We start from the raw sequence: 23,203 nt of genomic DNA on the forward strand, positions 1-23,203 counted from the left end.
AGGATTCCTGAAGTAGTGAATGATTTTAGATATGCAGAAAAATTGCAAAAATAAACACTACCCTAACAACATTTTTATTTTTTTCTACACCATACCAATGATCTTTGGATATGGATTAGTAAATCTATAATCCATTTTTTGTTTATTTCACCTCATTTCACCTTTTCATTTATCATATATTTTTGTCATTCTTAATTTTGTGGTAACTACAAGTTTTTGTTTAACGCTTACCTTACCTACAGTACAAGTCTTAGAAATGCTTTAATGTATATTTTACATTCTGATCCAAACAATGTCCGCAATGACAAAAATGCAACAATGTAAACAGCTGATCTTTTATTTAGCCGTTTATCTCTGGTTATTAGAATACAACTACCTTTTCATACAGAGTGTTTAGAGTATGATTTTGATGTTTGATTATCATTCAACATTTAAACACCTTTTAATCGGAAAATTCAAATCATTAAATGTTGTCACAATAGCTTGTTTATGCGACAGTACAACAAATAGTACTACAATATCATGTGAAGCGAGTGGGAGGAGGCATCCGATCTCACAATTATTCACGTTTTAGTATTTTACTAATTTAGACCATTCACAAGTACTATTTTCAGCTATTGCACCCTGTAGTTGAAAAATTGTTAGTTCAAAAGCCCTAAATCACCCTCCTTGACTTTAAGATAATGCTTTAAAAATACAAAAGTGTGTAAATCTGTAATAACTAATTTGCGCAGCGGTTGTTCTAAACACAATGCAGCGCTCATAACACATTCAGGCTCACCGACTGACGCCGTTCAACTTTTAAAAGAAGAATCCGCGGGAGAAAACGCGTTTTAATAACACGGAACAATAGCTGATTGTAAAACCGAGGGTTGAAAGTTACAAAATATTTACGAAGACCGTCAAGACCGGGTCTCGACTTTAGGATTTAAAAGTTACAAAATATTTGTCACTCTGCGTTATAGGCCTAGTAATTTAATTTTAATTTGTGTTTTGTAAATTAACATTAAATTATTTGGCCTACCATGATTAATTCGTCTTTGTACAATAGAGGGGATTTTTGAAACTAACTTTTCGAAAGTTCCGGGATCATCAGAACTTTTTTTACAAAGAAAAATTATTGTGTAATTTTGGTTAAGTCATAACACTTACATTTTTTGAATATTTTGTATGCTTAACGAACCATTATAAATATTTACTTTAGAGGTAAATGTTGCCTGAAACTTGGCTTCCTTCTGCGTGCGACTGTAAATCTGGAGCATTAAAGTAGACTTTTGATTACCAAATTTAAGTTAGGCCTAGTAGAAATAAAATTAGAAATAAAAAATTTAAAAAATCGTAGCTAATTGGTGCCTCCAAAAAGTGCATATCTGCCAAAATTGCATTCCAATGTAATTCTGTAACGTAACGTAATGTAATGTAATATATTCTGGAAAGTTCTTACATTCACTGGGTCACTTGCTTGTAAAACGTATATTGAACATTTTTTCAATAGACAGAATCAATTTACAAAAATTCCAGAGTCACAAAATCCCGAATAGGACTGTGATAAATTGTAAACCAGTTGTTAAGACAGTTTTACAGACGACAGTTTATATTTTTTATTTCAATTCTAGTAAAAATGTCGAAAACTGTGTAAGATTCATAAGAATTATCCTCACGTGCTATACCAATGTTAACATACATTACCTATATTGGCTGAAAACTGAATGCTGTGGGGACCCCCTAGAGGGAACGCTACACCCTTAAAAACTGGAACTGTTACTGTTATGGGAAAATAGGGGAGGGACAGATGTCTTGATACAAATTGATATTTTGACACTTGACAGACTACTTACAAACTATTTACTATGTTCTTTGGTGAATTTTAGTAGAAAATGAAGTATTCGTTTGCCTCTCAGTATATTGTTTCCGATTTATCACCTCAGAGAATGATAGAAAGAGATATTGAATATCCATATCAAACCTTGTAAATTTATTAGATTTTTATTGTATACCCAAAAGATTTATTACGGTTAATTAGTTTATGTATTTCTCTCCCATGGTTTTATCTATTGATAATCTCTTAAATTAGTACAAAGTGTACGGCTCATATAAGAATTAGCAGGACTATTCTGATAATGTTCATCAGTACTAGTGAACAAACTGCAGGCAATTGAGTTGCGATGAGAAAAAAATGTTATTTTTCCCCATTGTGGTAACATGTACAGTATACGAATATTTTGAACACAATTACATGAATTGCAGCGGTCTATGGCTATCTAGACGTTAAAATATTTTATTCACAGAAATGGTTCATAAGAAAGCAGTATTCTTATAGGGAAAGTAAGCTTAAACCCCCTAATAGTATGAAACATTATATTATAAATCTAAAATAAAAATTTAAAATTATAGAGGACCGATGTTTAACTATCTTGGCCCAATTACCCTTAATCATAAAATTAACTGACTTGCTTACTTAATTAAAATGCTTACTGACTAGTAGTGTTCCGAAATTTTTCGCAACAAAGGAGCATCTTATATCTTATTATTCGCAACAGAGGTAATTCTCTCATTAACAAAAGTTCAAGGAGTTTTAGCAGTTATAAACCCGCCACTTAAAGGCAATACCATTACGAAGGGTTGCGGTTATAATACAACGAACAGCCGTGTAATGGGCATTAAACATCAACTAAGGGCAGTTAGCGCCCTTGAGCATCTGGGCATACTTTGTGCAAGGCAGAAGTTCTTTAAAAATGAGATTACTTTAGTAATTTTTCTAAACATTGATAGTCTCAGAATTTTCTGTGTCTTACCTCTTTTAGTAACGAAATCATCGTTATACTTTTACCAGGCATGTAGAACCACTCAGGTACAATATTAGTCATTGATAAACCCACTGACAAAGTGACAGAGCGGAGAAAAAATTATGAAAGTAGGAAGAGAATCAAAACGTCAGACAAATGAGAGGGGCGCGCATCATCGCCCTAATGTCCTGTCAAATGGGCCGTGGCAATATTTTTCGAACTTGATTTATTTTGAAATCTTCTTTGTAATCTCAAGAAGATTCCTGCAATCAAAGTGTTAAGTATCAAATAATGGAAGGTTTGGTATAACTTTTTTCGTTGAAGTTAAATTTAGTTAAAAAAACATAAGGACTAAACAAACTTTGTATAGACAGTCTTCTTATTTATCTAGTTTGGAAAAATTAATCTATGGTGATATCTAAGTTAGCTTTTTACATGAAAAACAGGAGTTACAATATAACAGCAACGCTGTAAAAGTAAAATCAACATAATAAAAAACATTCGGACACTTGGTTGATCAAACTTAGGTGATTTGGCTTTCAGATGGGTTTCAGCGGCTTGATTTAGTTTACAACAGAACAAACCTTTGAGCGGATGGAAACAAATTGATTTATATACGTATTTTCACTTAAAATTAAAAATTGTAACGGAATTAAAAACATAAATGTGAATCAATTGTTTTTAGAACCACCATTGACAATGAACAATTGGTTAACTTGAACACACATTATTAATTAACAAATTTACAGCAACTAATAGTGTTAAGTAGGTTTAACTGAATCAATCTTTAAGTTAATTTAGCAAAGATATTCTCCCTCACCGACGTCGTATAACTTGTAGTGTGCCAAGACAAGCCTCAAATTAGGGCTGTTACGTTTGGTTTAATCAAGAGGGTTAAGTCACAATTTACAGTATGGGGACTGATGTCCTTTGAGTCCTTATGTTGACATAAACTGACTTCGTTCTTTAACGTGTTTTGTTTACATCTTTACCGTACGCATCAACCAAGGTGAGAATATGTAGACAATGTTAACAATTTAATCGACATTGAACCACCTAATAACTATTAGATTTAATTAGTTAATAATAAAACATACTTTCACCATACACTCACTATTCACCACTACTTCAAAGTTTTTTAGTAATCTCTCTAATATCCTACATATTACATTTTTCCGAGGATCTGGAAAATAAGATTTAAAAGTGAAAATCAAATAAAAATATAGCTGTTTTATCATTTAGCCTATTTTTACAACATTATTTAAAAACAATAAATTCTCTTCCGATTCAGATTTAATATTCTGAAAATACAACTGGTTAACTACATAGCTCTTTATTCTTCAACATTCTGTTAAAATATTAATTTATCTTTTAAACTTCATTCAACACTATGATTAATCTTTCTAAGGGATAAATTAAGGATAAATTAATATGCTCTACCATTTTTCTTTATGGGACACAATGTTGTAACATGAATTTAAGACATCATATCTTTATGTCTAGTGTATTTCAAGGTAACTAGACTTTTTTAAAAGCTTTTTTTTATAACCAAGCAATAAATATTCCCATTTATTTATTTGTGATCTGAACTATGGTGTTTTTTAGATTGTTGGATGATTTTAATACACGCATACCTCTGACATAATGGGACCCGAAATGAAATTTAAATTCGTTACTTTATTGACGCAATTAATCAGAGAATCAGTCGTTTAGCTTAAGACAGACATGAGCTCAGTTTAACGACACCAACAGCTGTCACAGAACACATCTTAGACGAGCAGTCTCCTGGTTGGAGGGGTGGAGAATGGAGAAACTCACATAAGAATCGCTACATTTGCAAAGACACAAAGATCATTTCACCACTTTTTGCAGTTTAAAATTGCTAGCTCACTACCTCGTTTGTGAAAGGCTGAAGTTGTGTGAAACCTTGGTCTTGTGTGTTTTGTTAGCCAGTTTTGGGGCACGTGTTCAATTCCCACCATACGATCCACAAAATGTAAAGGGTTTGGACTAAAAGCGTTTGGGTTACATTCGTACACGACTCAAAAACACTTTGCTATTTGAACTGTGCATAGAAGAGGGATGAACAATTCTTCCAACATTAACTGTTTGGAGTAACAAAAAAAAAACTTTATCAAACAACATAGAAAATATGTTTTGCAGGGATATTATAACGCTATGTATAAAAAACAATATTTATGGAAGTAATATACAGTATATGTACTAAAAGAATATATTATGAATGAAGTTTGAAGTGTATGCTATAACATAATATGTACAATATAACGTTAATATTTGGGTATTTTCTACGAAAGCGAAGTTTGTTTTCAACGATTAAGTTAATTTGTTGGTTACCTTTTACTTTGTACAAAAAATGGTTCTTTCAAAATAGCTATTTGAAACCAACTAAGAAGTGATAAAGGTAAATAATATAAACATACTCTATGTATGTAGTCTTATGAAATATAACTCTCCTTCCATAATAGATGACGCTTGAACATCATTTGAATCCGTTTTGTATTGCATTGAAAGATAAATGTAAATTAAATGCTTAGTCATTTATAGCATATCTTCAATTTGAAGCAGTGTTGCCAGTTAATTGTCTAAAAACAAGGTGTATAATCAGCAGGAACCGTTGCCAACCTAACGGTGCTAAAACGTGACGTCGGGTATCGGGCCCCTGGGTGCTGTTAACCCCTTGACAATATTGCCGCCAAATCTGCCACACCCTCCCGCCAATTCCCTCCCCTCAAGTCTCTACTTGTCTAATTATACCTTGTCTTGAGATGTTTGTACGATTATTTGACTACAAGTGCAGACCGCTTCTTATTTACTTCAATCCAATCAAATAAATCGATTAATTATTAATTATTAAACCCCCAAATGTTTTAAAATGTTAATACCATTCGTATACATAAGGTAGCGAATTGCTAATAGGTAAAAATGTAATTTGCTTGCAAATTAATTTTAGACGAGAGACTTAGTTTCACATTTATGTAAGTAAACACAGTTCTGGCATATTTGTCTAATACTGTCTCAAATAGAAAAATCATGCCTACTTTTAACTGTATCTTAAAGGATTATATACAGGGTGTTGAAAATGTCTGGAACCAACATTATATCTGGTGAGTGGTTAAAGAAAAACAACTGATATTTTGTGTACGGATATACTATGGTTTTACCTATCTTTTGGTGCCTTATGAAATTTTTTACCACTTAAAGGGAACGTCCTGTGGAGGATGCAGTAAAAAGTTTTAATGGAAGCATATGGTAAATGATGCATCATTTGAAAGGCCATTTTTTTCTGAGTAAGGAGCCACAAGTTTCATCTCAAAAGGACCACCCTAGCAAAAATGGCGACTGTTTGAAATTTAAAAACATTGCTATTTAAATGGTCCGTATTTGTTTCCTTTAAATGCTATTACAAGCCAGTTACGAAGTACAGTAGTTTATAACGTGGTGAACTGAAAAGTGTCTAAAAAAAACATTTAACTAAATTATTTGTGTTGTTTTACTAAACTTATTTTTAACATAAATACCAATTAAGCTTTCAATTATTTTCAAAAACTTCAAACAGTCGCCATTTTCGCTAGGGTGGTTCTTTTGAGATGAAACTTGTGGCTCCTTACTTAGAAAACAATTACCTTTAAAATGATGTATCATTTACCATAGGCTTCCATTAAAACCTTTTACTGCATCCTCCACAGGACGTTCCCTATGAGTGGGTTTTTAAATTTCAAACAGTCGCCATTTTTGCTAGGGTGGTCCTTTTGAGATGAAACTTGCGGCTCCTTACTCAGAAAAAAATGGCCTTTAAAATTATGTATCATTTACCATAGGCTTCCGTTAAAACTTTTTACTGCATCCTCCACAGGACGTTCCCCATAAGTGGTAAAAAATTTCATAAGGCACCAAAAGATAGGTAAAACCATAGTATATCCGTACACAAAATATCAGTTGTTTTTCTTTAACCACTCACCAGATATAATGTTGGTTCCAGACATTTTCAACACCCTGTATAATGCCACTTTTCATACTCCTTTCAACTTTGGTTATAGGAGTACATGTACAAGCAGAAATATGTGTTCAGAATCCCGTCAGGATCATTTTATTCTTTGGGAGAGCGTAGATCCTTTCATCTCTATCATCTACTTAATCATTGAATCTTTTAATCATTGAATCTTTGGGGTCTTTTACGCTTGTAAACAGTAACCCATAACTTTTCAGCTAAAATCACACAGATTTTGAAACTTGTCATGACATCTTTTTTAACAAGCACTGACAACATTTGTAACAATTACATCAACCTATTCAACTAACTCTCTTTTAACCTAAAGTCATAGTTATACTTAGGAAATAAAAAAAACTGCTAAAATATTTAATCAGTCATTTGAATTGTTAAGACATCCATACATTATAAAATAAAATTGACAAAAGTTAAACTAGGATTTAAAGTTCAATACAACACATACATCGTTAGTGAAAACATTGTTGCAAATTTACAATGCTTAAAATCCGGATACGGACAAATCTCCTCAGACTCAGTGACTCCCCTGTAAGGATTTGCAAAGCCAGTACATTTTTGACACAAGGTCTACCCTTCCTTCTGTTGACCGATGGGGTAGAATCGCGGAACATTTTTAAACTTGCTGAAGGCATTAATCAAGCGTAATTCATTAAGAGAGAAAAATCAGGGGAACATTTTGTTCCTGCAGTAATGAATAAAAGGGGATTTTTTCATTAGCACATTTGTTTGAAGATAAACGTTTGCAGAATGAATGCGGACGAGAAATCTGGAGTCAAATATCCTAGGGTATTAATCTTCATGAAAGTTTAAGTGATGGATTTGCTCTGGTAGTTTGTTATAAATATTGTGGGATAGTTCAAATTAAAATGAAGGTTTAAATAAAATATGTGCACATAACCGAATGACCTCTCTCATTACTAGTGTAAAACATTCATGTCATTTAAGTGTACTTCACATACAAATTATAGAAAATAAGATATTTGGAAATCAAGTAAAACTAAAAGAAGTTTTTAAAGTTTGGAAATATACATTTCATACCAACTATGCATGTTCGATTGCGATTTTAATGCTGACTTAATTATTAGTAGATATATTCTGATAGTAACATTTTAATAATAACATATTGTAAAACTCTTACCTAACACGCTAGTGAACTATTCACTAAACAATTCAATAAATCCAGATCAATTCAGTATATTTAACAACAGAAAAATAATACTAATTTTACTACTTAAGAAAACATTTCAAATATCTTAAAAAAACAACACAATTGTATAAATGACAATTACAAACAATCATTTGCTAATTATTATCAACATCAAAATAATTTTTAAACCACTTATTAAATAAAATAGCACCTACGATATTTCGTGAAAATTGTCTCATTCATAAAAACCTAGGAAAGCGTTAAACGGCCATTACCGGTGCCAATTTAAAAGCAATCATATTATGCAGAGTGGGGTTGTTATAACATGACATACAGCCCCAAAGGGCCCATTTAAGTCGTGAAATAAAGACCCCAAAACACCTTTGGCGTCTGATGATGCCTTTCGTTCACAAGTTATTCTTTGAGTTTCGAAGTATTTATTAGCTATGAGGTATGTAGGCTTTTCAGGTATGACAAAATTTGAAACAGTGGGCTTTGATGAAGATTACCCAAATCAGGAATATGTTTACTTTGTAATAAAATGTATTTAATAATAATACTTTGAAAATCCAGATTCCGTTTTTGATACAAGTTGTTATTTGGGTGGAATTTGTAAGGTATATAAGGAATAGTGTACTAAGGTGAACTTACTGATAGTTTTCATTGGAGCTAGCATAGTAGCATTTTTTGGTAAAATCACGAATATTTGAATATAGAAAATAATTGGCCACTCGCACAGTGTGTTACAACTAGAACTCGTTGTCTTAGTTTTTGTCACCGTGATAGCTGGTTAAGAAATGACCCGCTACCATTTATTAACAACTGCGTTGTGCACACGACGAAATATGCTATAGATTACAATAAGCCGTCCCATCAGTTTACCTCGGAAAAAAAGTCCACACATTCGACAGAAATCATTCGTTTCAGCGCGGCATGTCAGTGGTGTAATTTAACGTCGTGCATTTTGATAACATGTATGTATGTATTCCCACTTCGAATTCCCTATCTTCAAACCTATCAATTTTCAATATTCAATATTCTATCAATATTCAAAGGTTACATTCAATTAATTTTAATAGATTTTCTTATACTCCAGAGTTATTCCCTCCTCTGTCTGCCCCCAGGCATCAGTTCTCCAAGGGTCGGCTCCGACGACTTCCCACTGCCGCCTCCTCGCCGTGTGTCTGCCAGAGTACACAAGGACGTCTCCCAACGTCACGAGCACGGAGTGTCCTTCATGTTCGTCGCCTGGGGACAGCTGGTGGACCATGATCTCACACTTACCGCGGAGACTAAAGGTGAAGTATTTGGCTGAGCAATGTTAGACGAATTAACAATGCAAAAAGATTCAAAAACTTAAAGATAAAAATGTATAATTACTTTACTAAGACAGTTGTATACAATGTGTACTTCAAGCTGAATTTGAATACAGGGTAAGTGCGAAATGGAGTCAGTGATATGTGTAGGTTTGTTACGGAATAAGATCATATGTTCATTTACGCATTTCCTATAAGCTTCGGTTGACGCCACTCATATAAGATCATACGTTCCCTTTGACTTTTACTAGGCTAATTTGTTCTTAATAACGAAGAAGATCCGGATAAAGCTTTGGACAATCAAAAAGTTACCGACTTGTGAGGTATAACGTATAAAAGCACCAACCGGCTGTATACATTTTTCATTTAAAAAGGACATAGTTGAACAGGCCTTTTACACTGCTCTACGTCTACAACTCTATTTCTCCATAATTATGTAAGTGTGAGAAATAATTAAATATTTTTTTGTGCTCAAATAAAAAATAAAATAAAAATGCGATATCAATATTTTTTGTGAATTTTTGGAAACAATATGATTTGGGCAGATATTTTTTGAAAATCGTACATGAAACATTAGAGGTTCATTTACTATAATGAGATATCATTTATATGGCAAACATTAAAATTAATTAGTCTTATAGCTGTTATAATAATTCCATATTTTAAGTGTATGTTTTTCTGTGTCATTGGCAACCTTATTGTTTAAGGCAATCGTTTTTATTTTTACAAATGAATTCTTTTTTCTCTAAAGTAACTAAAAAGATGCTATAGTGCAGTAAGTTTTCCTTTTAGTTTTGATTGACTAAACTCTTCGTATTTGACATAAATCAGTAATAACTCAATGGCTCAATTCAACCTATGTTGCTTTCTTATAAAAATGACAGAGAATCTAATGTCTACTCGTAGGAACAGACAAACGAACAATATTGTGAAGATGTGGCTAAGATTCATTATTGTAGACCTTTTTCTCACTACTCCCTGTAAGTTTACTCATATGTTCTATTTTCATTAATCATGTTCCTCCTTCTCACTCTAAACAGCTGATAGCACGACAGGTAACAATTTCTAGACTAGAATTGTTTATTATTTCGGGCAATATAAAAATTCCGTCACGCCAAACATAACATTCAGGATTTAAGTGTAGGATCAAACAGTTTCTGAAGTTGCAGAAAAGCTGTAAAAATCAGACTCCTTATCACCTTAACGATCGCGGATTTACATGATCAGGATTCAAATGTAAATAAGAGACGCGCTGAATTGAAACGACTGTTTTGGGGATTCAAGTCTACCTTGTGCTGCAAACTTTAAAATTTATGTCACCTTGGCATTCGGTTAGACATTTTCGTCCTGAGCCCGGAGTCAAGAGGGGAACAACTTTAACTTTCTGATTTATGCATCTTAATGTGAGTTTATCGAATGAACACGTTTTAAATATTTAAACTCGAAGCGTGATCGAACATTTCTCGCTAGAGTGGGAATTCGGGCGGCTTTTGATTGTTGATTAATAGTAGTAGCAAAATAAATGGTGTCAACAATCTGACCCGTACTTTCTCCCATTTGCGTGGTGACAACATTTATCATGGATAATCGGTGGGAGTTACTATTATGTTTATGGGAAAATAGAAAAAGTTTCAAAAGCTTTTGAACCATATTTTGTACACCAATGGGGGTCGTTCAGTTTTGTTTATAATCATAGAGACCATAACAAATTGAATTTGAATCAAAATTGGTCTGGCAGTTTTTCCTTAAATCCGAATTTTCCGTTATTTTATGGGAAAACCCCATACGTTACAATGCCTTTTGAACCTCAACGTACATCAATAAGGATTGTACCATTTTGTCAAGATTTATAATGAAAACATAATAAATTTTAATGGAATTCGTCCCGAACGTTATCCAGAAAATTCTTATTTTCCGTTGGTTATAGGGTGTTTTAAGCTGACGTTAAAAAATAATAAATTACGCTGGAGGTGCGATAACTACATAAAAAATTTAATACAAATCTACCATAGTTGTGGTCTGTAATTTGATCACACGCACACGCAGATATCACTTTAAAAACCACTTTTTGGGGAGCTGAGGAAACACGGATATTTAAAACGGATATATCCACGCAAAACTTATACTAAAAATGGCAAACGAAAACAATACCTTCTCCATATTATAACCTTTACACCACACATTTAATCGTAGTGCACCTTCACACTAAGTAGCACTAGGCTTGTGCACAATTTCCCCAAAAATAACATTCAGATCCCTCGTGAACCTGGTGACAAAACGTGCCGTAAAACAAATTAGACATTCCAATAAGAAAGGCTATTCTGGATATGAAACCAAATCCGGAAATCCATTGGATCAGCTTGGTTCGCATCCATTTCGCTTAATCGAATCCTGTCACCTTCTATCTGCCAGGTTGGCACTATCGATTCAACATGGCTTTGTTCAATATTAGGGTGGCATCCCTGCAAATAAATCAGCTGGTCGAGAAGACGTTTCAAATTATTACCTTCGGCCCGTCTGTAGGGCGGGCTAAGCCGCCGGTCGCGCACATTTATTGTCTCTTAAACCAGCCAAATGACGTCATCTTTCATGTTCTCACCCCACGTATCAGTTTTTTACCTTTTTGTAAAAAGTCAGAAAGCTGATATTGATAAGCAGCTTTACAGGTGAAGGGGGTTCATACATGAGTAAAGTAAATCTTATGTAAATTAAATAGGTAACGGAAATATTGATTGCTATTTAAATAAATTTTCATATAAATACTTTTGAATTGATAAGTTTGATCCCATGTATCTAAAAAATAACTTTTAAATATGCAAATTCCTGAACAAAATATGCAATTTGAGAAGTTATTGTTAAAATCAATGAAAAAATAATTTACCCAAAATACCGACAGTAAATATTTTTACATGAAACGAGTATGGATCTAATAGCATTTTATGCTCTGATTGTTAAAATTGTCTTAAAACAATTTTCAAAATCTAATTAAATATTTTGGTCGTCAAAACTGATTTTTAGAAAGTGTATCCGATTTGAAAAACCCTTAAAAGTTCACAATGAAAATATAAAATATAAAAAAAACATTCATGTATAATTTAAAAGTAGTTAGTAAATTGGTTGAGTAATATGGGTAACTGATTTGGTAAAATAAACAAGAATACACCATGAAACAACAAAATAACATGTTTAAATGATTAAAATGATTATAACCTTTTTGCGTTTATTGCTAAATCCTACCAACATTTATCGATATATTTGCACACAATACTGTAAACATTTATAAAACGATAATCTACTACAGTGGGAATTCAATCAGTCACTCTGTCCATACCCAATCGGACTTAGTAGCGCCAAACACGTGTGAAGTGCTACTAAAGAAGTAATATACTAAATCATAATCCAACTTTTATTTTTTACTATAAACTTTTGGAACTTACTTTTGCATTGACCAAATGCAGTTTCACCATACATGTATGTAAAAGAATCACACGCAAATCTCCCGCCAAATGTCAGCGAAGACAGCTGACGACGTCCACATTCACAGTTAATGGCGACGTTCGAGGGAGTAAAAGAACTCAATTAAGCCAAGTGGTGATCCGCTGACTGGGCAGTGGTCGCCCCTGCACCCTTCCCGCCAAAACCTTCCCTCCAAAAACCCAACCTTCAGCCAATCTGCCGCCCTAACCTTATCTTGATACACACTTACAAATCGACCGCCATATATTCTTGCCTGCGAAAGACAAGGCTTAGCGACTGGATCTGGGGTTTCTTGCTAAAGGTTTAAACGGTTTTATCAACACGTGAGGATAATTATGGAGGCTTTTATTTGTCGATTGTGGTAAAAACTAAATGTTTATTTGAAGTATATTATAGTTGCGTTTAAAATTTAGAACTGATAAAGATATTGCGTTATAGCCTATAATGGATTTATCTGTTTATTTTACAGTATGGGTAAAAATAATTACAGTATTCTGAAAACTTGGACTTAGGTATGGGTGAACATTTTAATTTTATATATGAATAAAAATTATAATTCATGCTAAAAGTTGTGTGATTTTTCGGTTGACGATCTAATATGAACTATACGATTTGATGTCTTATGGTAGAAATACACTGGTGAATCACTATCAGGGTATTTTCATTTGGCTTTGGTCTATGAAGCATCAAAGTTAAAATCGTAAGGTTTTCTTTGAAAGTTCAATCCAGACAGAAGGGTAATAATTATTACAAATAATCAGTAAGTAATTAGTAAGAAGATATGTGTTTAAATCCAAAATATACTTTTGATAGGTTAACAAACTATGCGAATCAAATAGGATTACTAGTAAAGTTGCTAGATTGCAGCTTCGACTTTTTCCCTCTAGGTTCTACCTCGAAATAGTGTAGCACAATAATTCAGACTAGGTCTTAACACATTGGCGATTAAAGGGATTTGAACCCAGGACCCACAGCTCTGACTTAACCGAAGGCTAACGATCACCTCACATCCAGGACATAAGCAGAAGGCGAAGACAAATTTATTCAATTAAACATTCGCTGTATCAAACGTGAAGGGAGGATACGGTCCATTAAACCTGAGAAATGTGGAGCTTATCCCGCAATATATGTGTGGTTAGAGAAACCTCCCGGTCGCAGCAATATCTCAACAAATGGCTGGGTAATCATTTGATACGTCTTGCCGAATCAGCTGATTTAGAACAGGTGATCTTTTTGTCACATTGTTGTGGTGATGGATCTTATTTAGTTCTTTAGTTTTGGTTGCATAATCCTGTAAAATTACTGTGTATTTTAAATTGTTGTGGATATGTATGACTGTTTCCTAGATTACGCTTTCTGGACGAGTTATAGGAGAAAGTGCGCTAAAGTTATTTATACCTAGGAATTCATGTGTGTCTTTCAAAAGCTAGATTTAAAAAATCTTGAATGTAAATCCAATGAATTTTATCTTTCACACGTTGTATTTCTCATATATATATATATTATACGATAATACACGACTAAAATACTCTTTACAGGAATTCTTTGTTACTGGAACGAGTATTTTGAACCTAATGTTACGAAGTAAGTTGGAAATTGAGTGCAACGGTAACGTTTTTGAAAGTAAAATAAAAAAAAAATACTTATGCGTATGTCCAAAAGGAAAATCTACGAAGGATTAAAAATATTCTTTTCGTTTAAAGCAAAACAATCTAAAATCCTTGGATATAGGGATAAAATAAATGGTCCTGTCTTTAGTCACAGCTGGCGTTAGTCTGTAACAAAGCTACACAAGGCATCTCACTGTAAATTGCACTAATGCCCAATAATGCATATTTGGGTTGAAACCTCAATTGGGGTTTCACTAGTAATAATAATTAACTGAATGCCATACTGTTGTTGAATGCTCTCTTTTTGCGTTAATAGAATACACTCTTTGTTACTTTTAAACTGTACTACATAGTAAACTAGTATATTCACTGAGCAAGAAAATTCAACTGAAGGTAGTACTGGCTTGATAATTTTGTTAGCAAATCGAGACGCTGTAAAATTTTGGTATGTTGGTACCAAATAAAGGAATCAACCAGCTCATCGGCTCGTGGCATTCTCACAATCATACAATCCCTAATTCCCTTGGTTCCGGGGAGCAAGCTGGTCTAGTGGTAGTGCGCGGGACTTCGTTTCCTGAGGTCCCAGGTTCAAATCCCGCCAAATTACCAATAATCTTTATCCATGTGATGATGCCACAACCCTAGGTCTAGCCTGAAGTAATGGGAAACTCTATTTCTACCTAGAGCCTAGTGTCAAAGGACAAAGAATTCTCTAGTTCTAATGCACTAAGAATTACAGTGCAACTTGGTATATTAGGATGGTAGCCAACGTCTCGCAATTCTCTCATTCAGTGCTGCCTCCAGTTGTATCTCTAGCTCAGTGAGTTTGTTAACACACTATTACCAACATTACTGCATATTTATCCACCCTCTTCTGACCGTATCTTTCTCCAGACCCGGTGACCCGGCGGGACCCTGACTGCTGCCACGGGGGTGACGTTGACCCCAACTGTATGCCTCTGGAGGTTCCTCCCCACGACCCCTTCTACAGCCATTACCATCAGAGGTGTCTCAACATGCTGAGGTCCGTGGCGGGGGTGCGGCCCGGCTGTCGTCTTGGTAAGTCAAATTGTAGTATTTTGTTGTAAGTTTAACGTTTTATACAGATTTTTGTGGAATGAGGTTGTCTAGAGGAGCGTGGAGACTTGGTCCATCAGAATCCGGGTTCGGACCCTACTAATCAATGGATTTAGCTGTTTATTTGTAAGCAAATTCAACATTTTAGAGCTAAAAGTACAGGTTTCGTGTTTGACAACTAACTAGTAGAGTATACTAGTGGTACAAAACTATAGAACACAACAAGAGTAACAAGAACAATACATGAGAAAGTAGCTCAAAATAACGAATTACACTCACCTCCATTAATACTTGGCTTAAAATACCTTCGTATGGTCGCCATTTCAAATCAAATTATTAACCAACAGGATATTAGCAATAAAATATGCTCTAAGCCACAAGAAAAAATAACAACAGGATAACTCAAGTAAACAGGAATAATATGAATAAATGCAGTAAAAACAATGTTGAGGACATACCAATACAACTGATAAACTAATTAACATGTTTTATGTGGAAAAACGGGACCCCCTAGGCCTGGCAAGAAGTGAGGTGTAAAACAGCCTAGTGACCTGGAAAAAATGTTTTTTACAACAGATAAAAAAAAATTCAAGTCAAGACACTTCTGCACGTTCTTATTTGTCTCCAGCGTTCAAAATATGTTCTTAGAGATTATCAGTAACTAAGGAACATAGTTCTGACATTTATCTGGTTTTATTGTCTTGGTTTGAGTGAAAGAAACCCCTATAATGGTCATTACATGTAATATCATTTATGGTGATTTCATAAAGAGTTGTCAATTTAGTATAATAAATAACCCGAGTGAAATCATATTAATACATTTAAAAACATTAAATTATAAGGCACTTTGGGCCACCCCAGAGATATTTTTGAACACCTTTGAAAGCTACAAAGCCGTTGTTCGAAAACTAAATAGCTAAGGGGTTCTTTATTTCTAAAACAAACCAAGCCACAAAGAGTACAAATTAATTTCTCCCTCTGTTTCTCATCGCTTCATGTTTTCTTAGCGCGAACCACTCTCAATCGCCGCCCATTCTACTGAAATGAGAACGTTTAGTACTTGTGTTGTCATGTTAAATTAAACTCTTCACCTATAGTTTATGTAGATATTTAAATATATTTTCAATGTATTCCTAATGGTCATTTGGTCAATAGATTTAAATTAGTACGCATAAGAATAGAAAGGAACACATTTTAGTGCAACGTTGACAGGAAAAATGAACATTATATCAGGATTTTTCATATTTTTCAGATTTTTCATATTTCCACAATGTCAAAGAGCTTACGTCAAAGTATTTCTTTCGAGTGGAATTTGCAACAAATTTGTAAAACGAATATACGTCAAAGATGGGTCTGCTGTGTTGCATAACAATAGAAAAACGACGGTAGCATTAGTAAAATACATTAGTTTTACGAATATTTTTCATACTGTTGATGAGTTTAAAAGAAACTCATACTATAAAGTATACATCCCCCATACACTGACATACCCCACAAGTCATTGTTATTTTGCGATCTTAATGCTATCTAACATCATGAGTATTATTAAACTTAGTTTGGTATTATACAAGTCCAGGTAGGAAAGAATTGAAGAAATACTGGCCAGCTATTCTGTATTTACTAATAATACAGGATTATAAAAGAACATTGGAGCTATATCCATTATACTACTATATACAGCAACTTACTCCCACAATTCGTGTTATCTGCGAAATAAGTAACTTTTTTTACCTACAATCAAAGCTATCTTTCTGTCCTTTCAATTTCCATAGTTCGCCTTTTCACCCGTAATGACTTATTTATAACCTCCCCTCTTTAGCAGCCCTCCAAGTCGAAGTTTATCGACTGGAATATTAAGTTTCTTTTTCCACACTCGACTGATTTTTTTCATTTCCCCGCCGTCGCGAAGGTTTTATCCTGTAATTAAGAATGGTAATAAGTCGGATCAGGCGCGGGCACAATCTTATCTGACTGCAGTCTTCGCGACATGAAACAATTCGATCAGGAGTATTGGATTATTATTCTATCATTGAACTTCTTCGAGACTACTGTGTTTGGATTGGTTTGGTTAGAACTTTGCCCTAAAATAGCACAACATAATTAATAAAAAACGCGTATGAAAGTTTCTTAATATTCTGTAAATTTGTATTAGTAAGTTTTAGGATTAAAACATTGACGAATGTTACTAAAATGCCAGGTTACTTTTTAATTCGGCAATAACTGGTTAGCATTGACAAATGAGGATATTCTAAATTATTGTCTATAACCAGCATAGGCAATTCTAGAAGGCTAGAAACACCAACATCCTTTATTTAAACTATTTAACACGTCATTATTTTGCTTAGATGAATTATATCTATATCTTTGACAATGCCTAGCTGTCATTGATTTGTAAGCTTTTAATAAATACTAGTGTACATGTTGCTCGAATTCGAGCAATTGCAAAGTATTACAGGAGTTATTTCAAAACGAATAACAGTCATATTTACAATGAGTTTAAAAGAGACAACTCAAAGAATACTGGTGTGTAACTCAGACCATATTTATCTTCGTTATTGATAAACCTAAAGCATTTCGGCCGGTTTTCTCCTTCTCAAAATGCCTCGCTGTACAGGCAACACAGGTCATTGATAGAGGGCCAATTGTGAACGAAAAGTCGTTTTGGAGTAGTGTTAAGGCGCATTTGTAACCTAATAGTTGAGATTGTCCAGGGTCAGGTGCTGACTTGATGAGTTAAGCCTATTACGCGCCACTGTTCTGTAGCTGCGGTCGTTATCACGATTACGCCTCCTGTCTATGTTTCGTTGTCGTCGCGTCGGAGGCATTTAAAAGAAAGAAACAAAAAATACACAAATTATCGCTACACAAAACAACGGTAAAAATGCACAAATTTAAGTTACAATCATGCTAACACGATCCGTCATAGCAACACAAAACGACGATAAATACACAAATTTAAGATACAACCATACTAACACGATCCGTCTTGGGGGTTATGTTTACACAACCTCAAATAGTAAATAAATGTATTTAATGCGTTTCATTGAATTTAAAAATAAATAACAGCAATTTAATTATACAGCTGATCAAAATGTAAACAACTAAGTTCTCCATAAGGATAACATGGGAACTTTCAAAGCCACTGGGGCAGAGCCCAAGTTACTATTTCAAAAATGTAAGGCCAGTTTGCAAATCTACGCGACACGCTCTTTCCAATGAGACGTCAATGGATAAAATCGGTTAAGAAATGGCGGAGGAGTTCAACCGACAAAGTTTCATGTAGCGTATTAATTATATAGATTCCTAGTTAAAAATATCTGGCCTACATATTTGTAAAAATGTCCCCTTCCCGCACTCGATCCCATCATAAACTTACTTATCCTTCATTAGTATGGTCGTCATTTCATAAACACCTTCTTATGAAAGTACTAAAGTATCATAATATTTGAGTTGAAATACTCATACTGCAGTTATTAGGCTACCTTAATAATTAAATATTTACTCTATACGAGCGTTGAAATAGTTAACATAAAAAATAAACGAATAAAACTCAAGCAGTAAAATTAATTGCTTAATATTGTTTCGTTGCTCCAAAAATACTTCAAACTTAACTTGGGTAGGGACAACTTCTTAAATTCGAAGTCAAACACTATATTTTCCTGAGCGACAGAAATGTATTTACAGTGCAATACTTTTTTCCCTGGGGTAATTAATTACTCTAAAGAGAGCGAGCTGTGGCAGTGGTGGTGTCTATAGTGGTAGAGCACGGGGCTTCCTAGCCCGAGGTGCCGGGTTCAAATCCTGCCGATCACCAATGGATTTTATCCAAATTGTGATAATTCCGCGGAAGTAAGGTGGTAACAGTTCGGGGTTAGAACCTAACATCCTAGTTTGTGAAGGTGGGGCATAAAATTAAAGTAAACATCTTATACACCTAAGGGGGTCAAGTTCTCCAACATTATATAGAAGAGAATAAACACCAAATTTTCTCAAGGATAAATTAAATCCAACTGGCTTACCTCTTGAAGCTTCTAATATAGGCCTACAGGTTTATCAGAGGTTTGCGAATATCAAAAGTAACGGCAAGACATCCATCGCGAGGCTTCACTAACCCTTCCCTCTCGTAATGAATACTTAAGCTGTTAATTGGACTGCTTCAATGAGACTCTTGCAACAATACCCTAGACACCCCTTTGTAAAACGGCGGCAAATGTTGTATGTTCATGTTCTTGGTAGCTGCTTGAATGCACGATTTATTCCACCACAGACAATCTGTTTAGATTTTTTATATGAAGTGCAATAAGGGTGAAAAACTGTCAATTTGTATAGCCTCAGGACAGTGTGTTATGAAAAATAGCTCAAATATACCTCATCAGACAACCATCAATGTCAAAATACATGTATACATGGAATGACACTTATCTTTTAGTGGTTCTAGCATTGTCTTTTGAGGTGTGCTTTCCATTATTCGTAAACATTTCTATATCAAACATAAAATAAACATTGCAGTTCATTTATTTGAAACAAAAAAATCACGAATGTTTCATGTATTACAATATTCTTTCTATGGTAACAAGAGATACAAGCCTGATTAGAGATATATAAATATAACTATGAACACAATATTATATATTAAAAAACTTTTGGTAAACTTATGACAGCTAGCCTGACCATACTACTGGCCCGAATTACATGCAGGTTGTACTAAAACAAAGGTTATCGGTCGTGTATGTGCAGGTTTTATTTTTATTTTGAAAATATTTATGTTAATTGGGTCAAAAATGCAAATTCAACTTTTCTTGTGGAGATTAAACATGGGGCTAACTCTATATATTTATAGACAAGCATGTTTATTGAAACCTTTTTTTCTCAGCTGATGTGCTTCGCATGAAAAATCCACACATACTGTTAGAACGATATTTGTCTGTAGATATGCAGAATACTTTTATAAATTAAAATAGGGTAAAAAATAAGCACAACAAATTAATTTAAAATATAAAAAAAAAACATGGGCCTTATAGGTTGCCATGTTGGTGACGAAATAACAACAAAAATCAAAACAAATGGAAGAAATTCCAATCACATGTTTTATTTACAGCGTGGGGTGAAAATAGAGAAGTTTGCACAGTACATACTTTTGGTCTAGTTTTCGACCACGGGGCGAGCTCTAGTTTATGGTATAAAAGTAGCCCAAAGTTGTTTGATAGGCAGCATGATAAATTGTTACAAGTGGCTTATAACTTTTTTGTTGGCTGAACGAAAGGGGAATGTATACAGTAACGTAGGCTCAGCTGGTGTGATTTTTTACTTAAATAGAATACTAGGATCACATGCATACTATATGTATCAGAAACATCACTTACCAGTCACCTAACAATGTATTTATAAATATTTAGTGAACTAACCATTAAGAAAATGATCGTATGATAGAAGAACAAGATAACCTTACAATATAATACTTCTTAGACCATGACACACACAAATTCGCTTCAAACTGAGTGTTTGTTTTATTAATGAAGAGCCTTAGCTCATCAATGGTGCTTGTATTGAGCTTGTCTTGTTAACATTGCTGTTATTATTCTCACCAGCCTCATCTTGAAAGTAAAAACTGCAAAAAAAACTTTTGTTTTAAAGCCTTTTGAAGTAACATTTGACGGGAAAAAGTGTTGAATATGGCAATTTTTATAATTAACCTAATTTTATTTCAAGTTACTGCGGTACTTTATAAAATAGTACAATACGTCATAGACGTTGATTCAAGGACACTATAATGACTATTGTGGGTTCTTTTAAAACTTAATTTGTTTATACTGTACTGATATCCTAGCAAATAAATATCATAGTTTTTACCCTAATAAGTCTTCAAAACTCTTAACTGAGTGATCTACATAGGCAGAAAATGTTTAGGTAGATAAGTATAATTTCGTAATATGAATATTAAGGTGTTATGTTGTTATATAGAATTTTAGAATAATGGAATTTTAGACACCAGCCCATTCTGAGACTGATGCACTCAATTACTGTATGTTCTTTTTAAATAAAACAAATTGGTGACAGCTGGTCCATATAAATGTGATGCTTACTTCAGTATCCAATAGTCAACGATTTTACCCGATCGATCTCTATTATTACTATAGAGATCGATGTTTTACCCTCACCCTTCACTAATATTTGTGTTAAACTACGCACTTAGATGGTCCCCATTTCAATTAATTGGCAATAATAAAGTTGTTTTGTAATCCCTGTAAAAAATTCACAGAGTTATTTGAACACCTTCATATCCTTTCTTGAGTTGGCCATTTTGCTCGCAATTCATGTCTCAAAGACAATATAACAAAGATAACTGCATACTCGCCCAGTAGGTAAGTGGACTATTATTATTCAAGACGGTTGTAGACACTGGATGGCAGTTTTGTGCCTGTGGAATAAAAATCCACGTTTAACACGACGATGAAGACCGTTTGACGTGTCTGTATATTTGGCCCCTCACTTGCTTCAGTTAGCTTTAATAGTATATTTCGTACCTAGGGCCGAAAATTAGGTTTTGCCGGCTCGAGATAGTTTTTAAGTTCGAGACGAAGTCGAGAACTTAAATCGATCGAGAGCTGCAAAACCATTTCGGTCCGTGGTACGAACGCTATTTTTCACCACACTATACCCTATTACCACTATTCACGACTATAATATAGTCAACACAACTACAACTTTAAGGTTATGTGAAGAAATAATTTGAGGAATCAGCAAAAATAAAAATAAATAGTTGCTAGGCAACGGTGATTATAACACAATTCTATTGCAATGCTATGGATTTTGATTGTGTATTTAAAATGCATTTATGTGTTAAGTAAGTAAGCGGACAGCTGATTTTGCGGCCCCGGCCTGTAAAAACCTGCTCGGTCCCCAAATTACGATGACAGCTGGCATGGCCAGCAAAACGTAACTTTCAGCCACCAATTAACATATGTAATACAGCCAAAAACATCATAGTGTGGTGAAAAATACATAAAATTGTTATGCATGATGATGATCGGGTAGCTTCAAATTCTTATAAACAATTGCAAGGTGATTTTGTGATTTCATATTGATATCTTATATTTTAAACAACTACCGTTCAAAATCTAAGTTTTTCAAAAATATAAAATATCCCAAGATGATACAATGGTTTAGTACCCACGTACCAAACGCCATCAAAATCAGACCACAAATGTAGTCTGTACACATGCAAAGAATGAGAAAGAAAACTTACATTGGTTTAGGTTTTATGGTTTTTATTTTCGATAAAACATTGGTAATTTTACGGCGTCATAACTTTTGTTTAAATACAGTATGTGCAGACACGACAAAATTTACATTACTATATTGAGATTCAAAAATCAACTTATACATTGGTATAAAATTCTGTTGTTCAGTATTGCTTTCAATAAAATCTTTTCACCACACTATGATGTTTTTGGCTGTATACGTTAATTGGTGGCTGAAAGTTGCGTTTTGCTGGCCATGCCAGCTGTCATCGTAATTTGGGGGACCGAGCAGGTTTTTACGGCCCGGGGCCGCAAAATCAGCTGTCCGATTACTTACTTAAAACATGAACGCGTTTTAAATACACAATCAAAATCTATAGCATTGCAATAGAATTGTGTTATTGTGACCGTTGCCTAGCAACTATTTAGTTTTATTTTTGTTATTTTAGACCAATAGGACCAATTGGTCTTTAGTGCTCGCTGTTCGTACCACGGGCCGAAATGGTTTTGCAGCTCTTGATC

General features: G+C 34.0%; 1 protein-coding gene across 1 annotated transcript in view; it reads left to right on the forward strand.

Moving 5' to 3' along the window:
* LOC129005141 (lactoperoxidase-like) overlaps positions 1–23,203 on the forward strand; it is a 96,150-nt gene that overhangs the window by 5,293 nt on the left and 67,654 nt on the right. The window contains exons 3-4 of the mRNA XM_054433958.1: positions 9,085–9,258; positions 15,258–15,422. Coding sequence (XP_054289933.1) covers positions 9,085–9,258; positions 15,258–15,422 — 339 coding nt within the window. The remainder of the gene's footprint in view (positions 1–9,084; positions 9,259–15,257; positions 15,423–23,203) is intronic.

This window comes from Macrosteles quadrilineatus, unplaced genomic scaffold, assembly GCF_028750875.1.
Source record: "Macrosteles quadrilineatus isolate MER2022 unplaced genomic scaffold, UCM_ALF_1.0 Scaffold_16__1_contigs__length_3527350, whole genome shotgun sequence".
NCBI classification, from domain to species: domain Eukaryota; kingdom Metazoa; phylum Arthropoda; class Insecta; order Hemiptera; family Cicadellidae; genus Macrosteles; species Macrosteles quadrilineatus.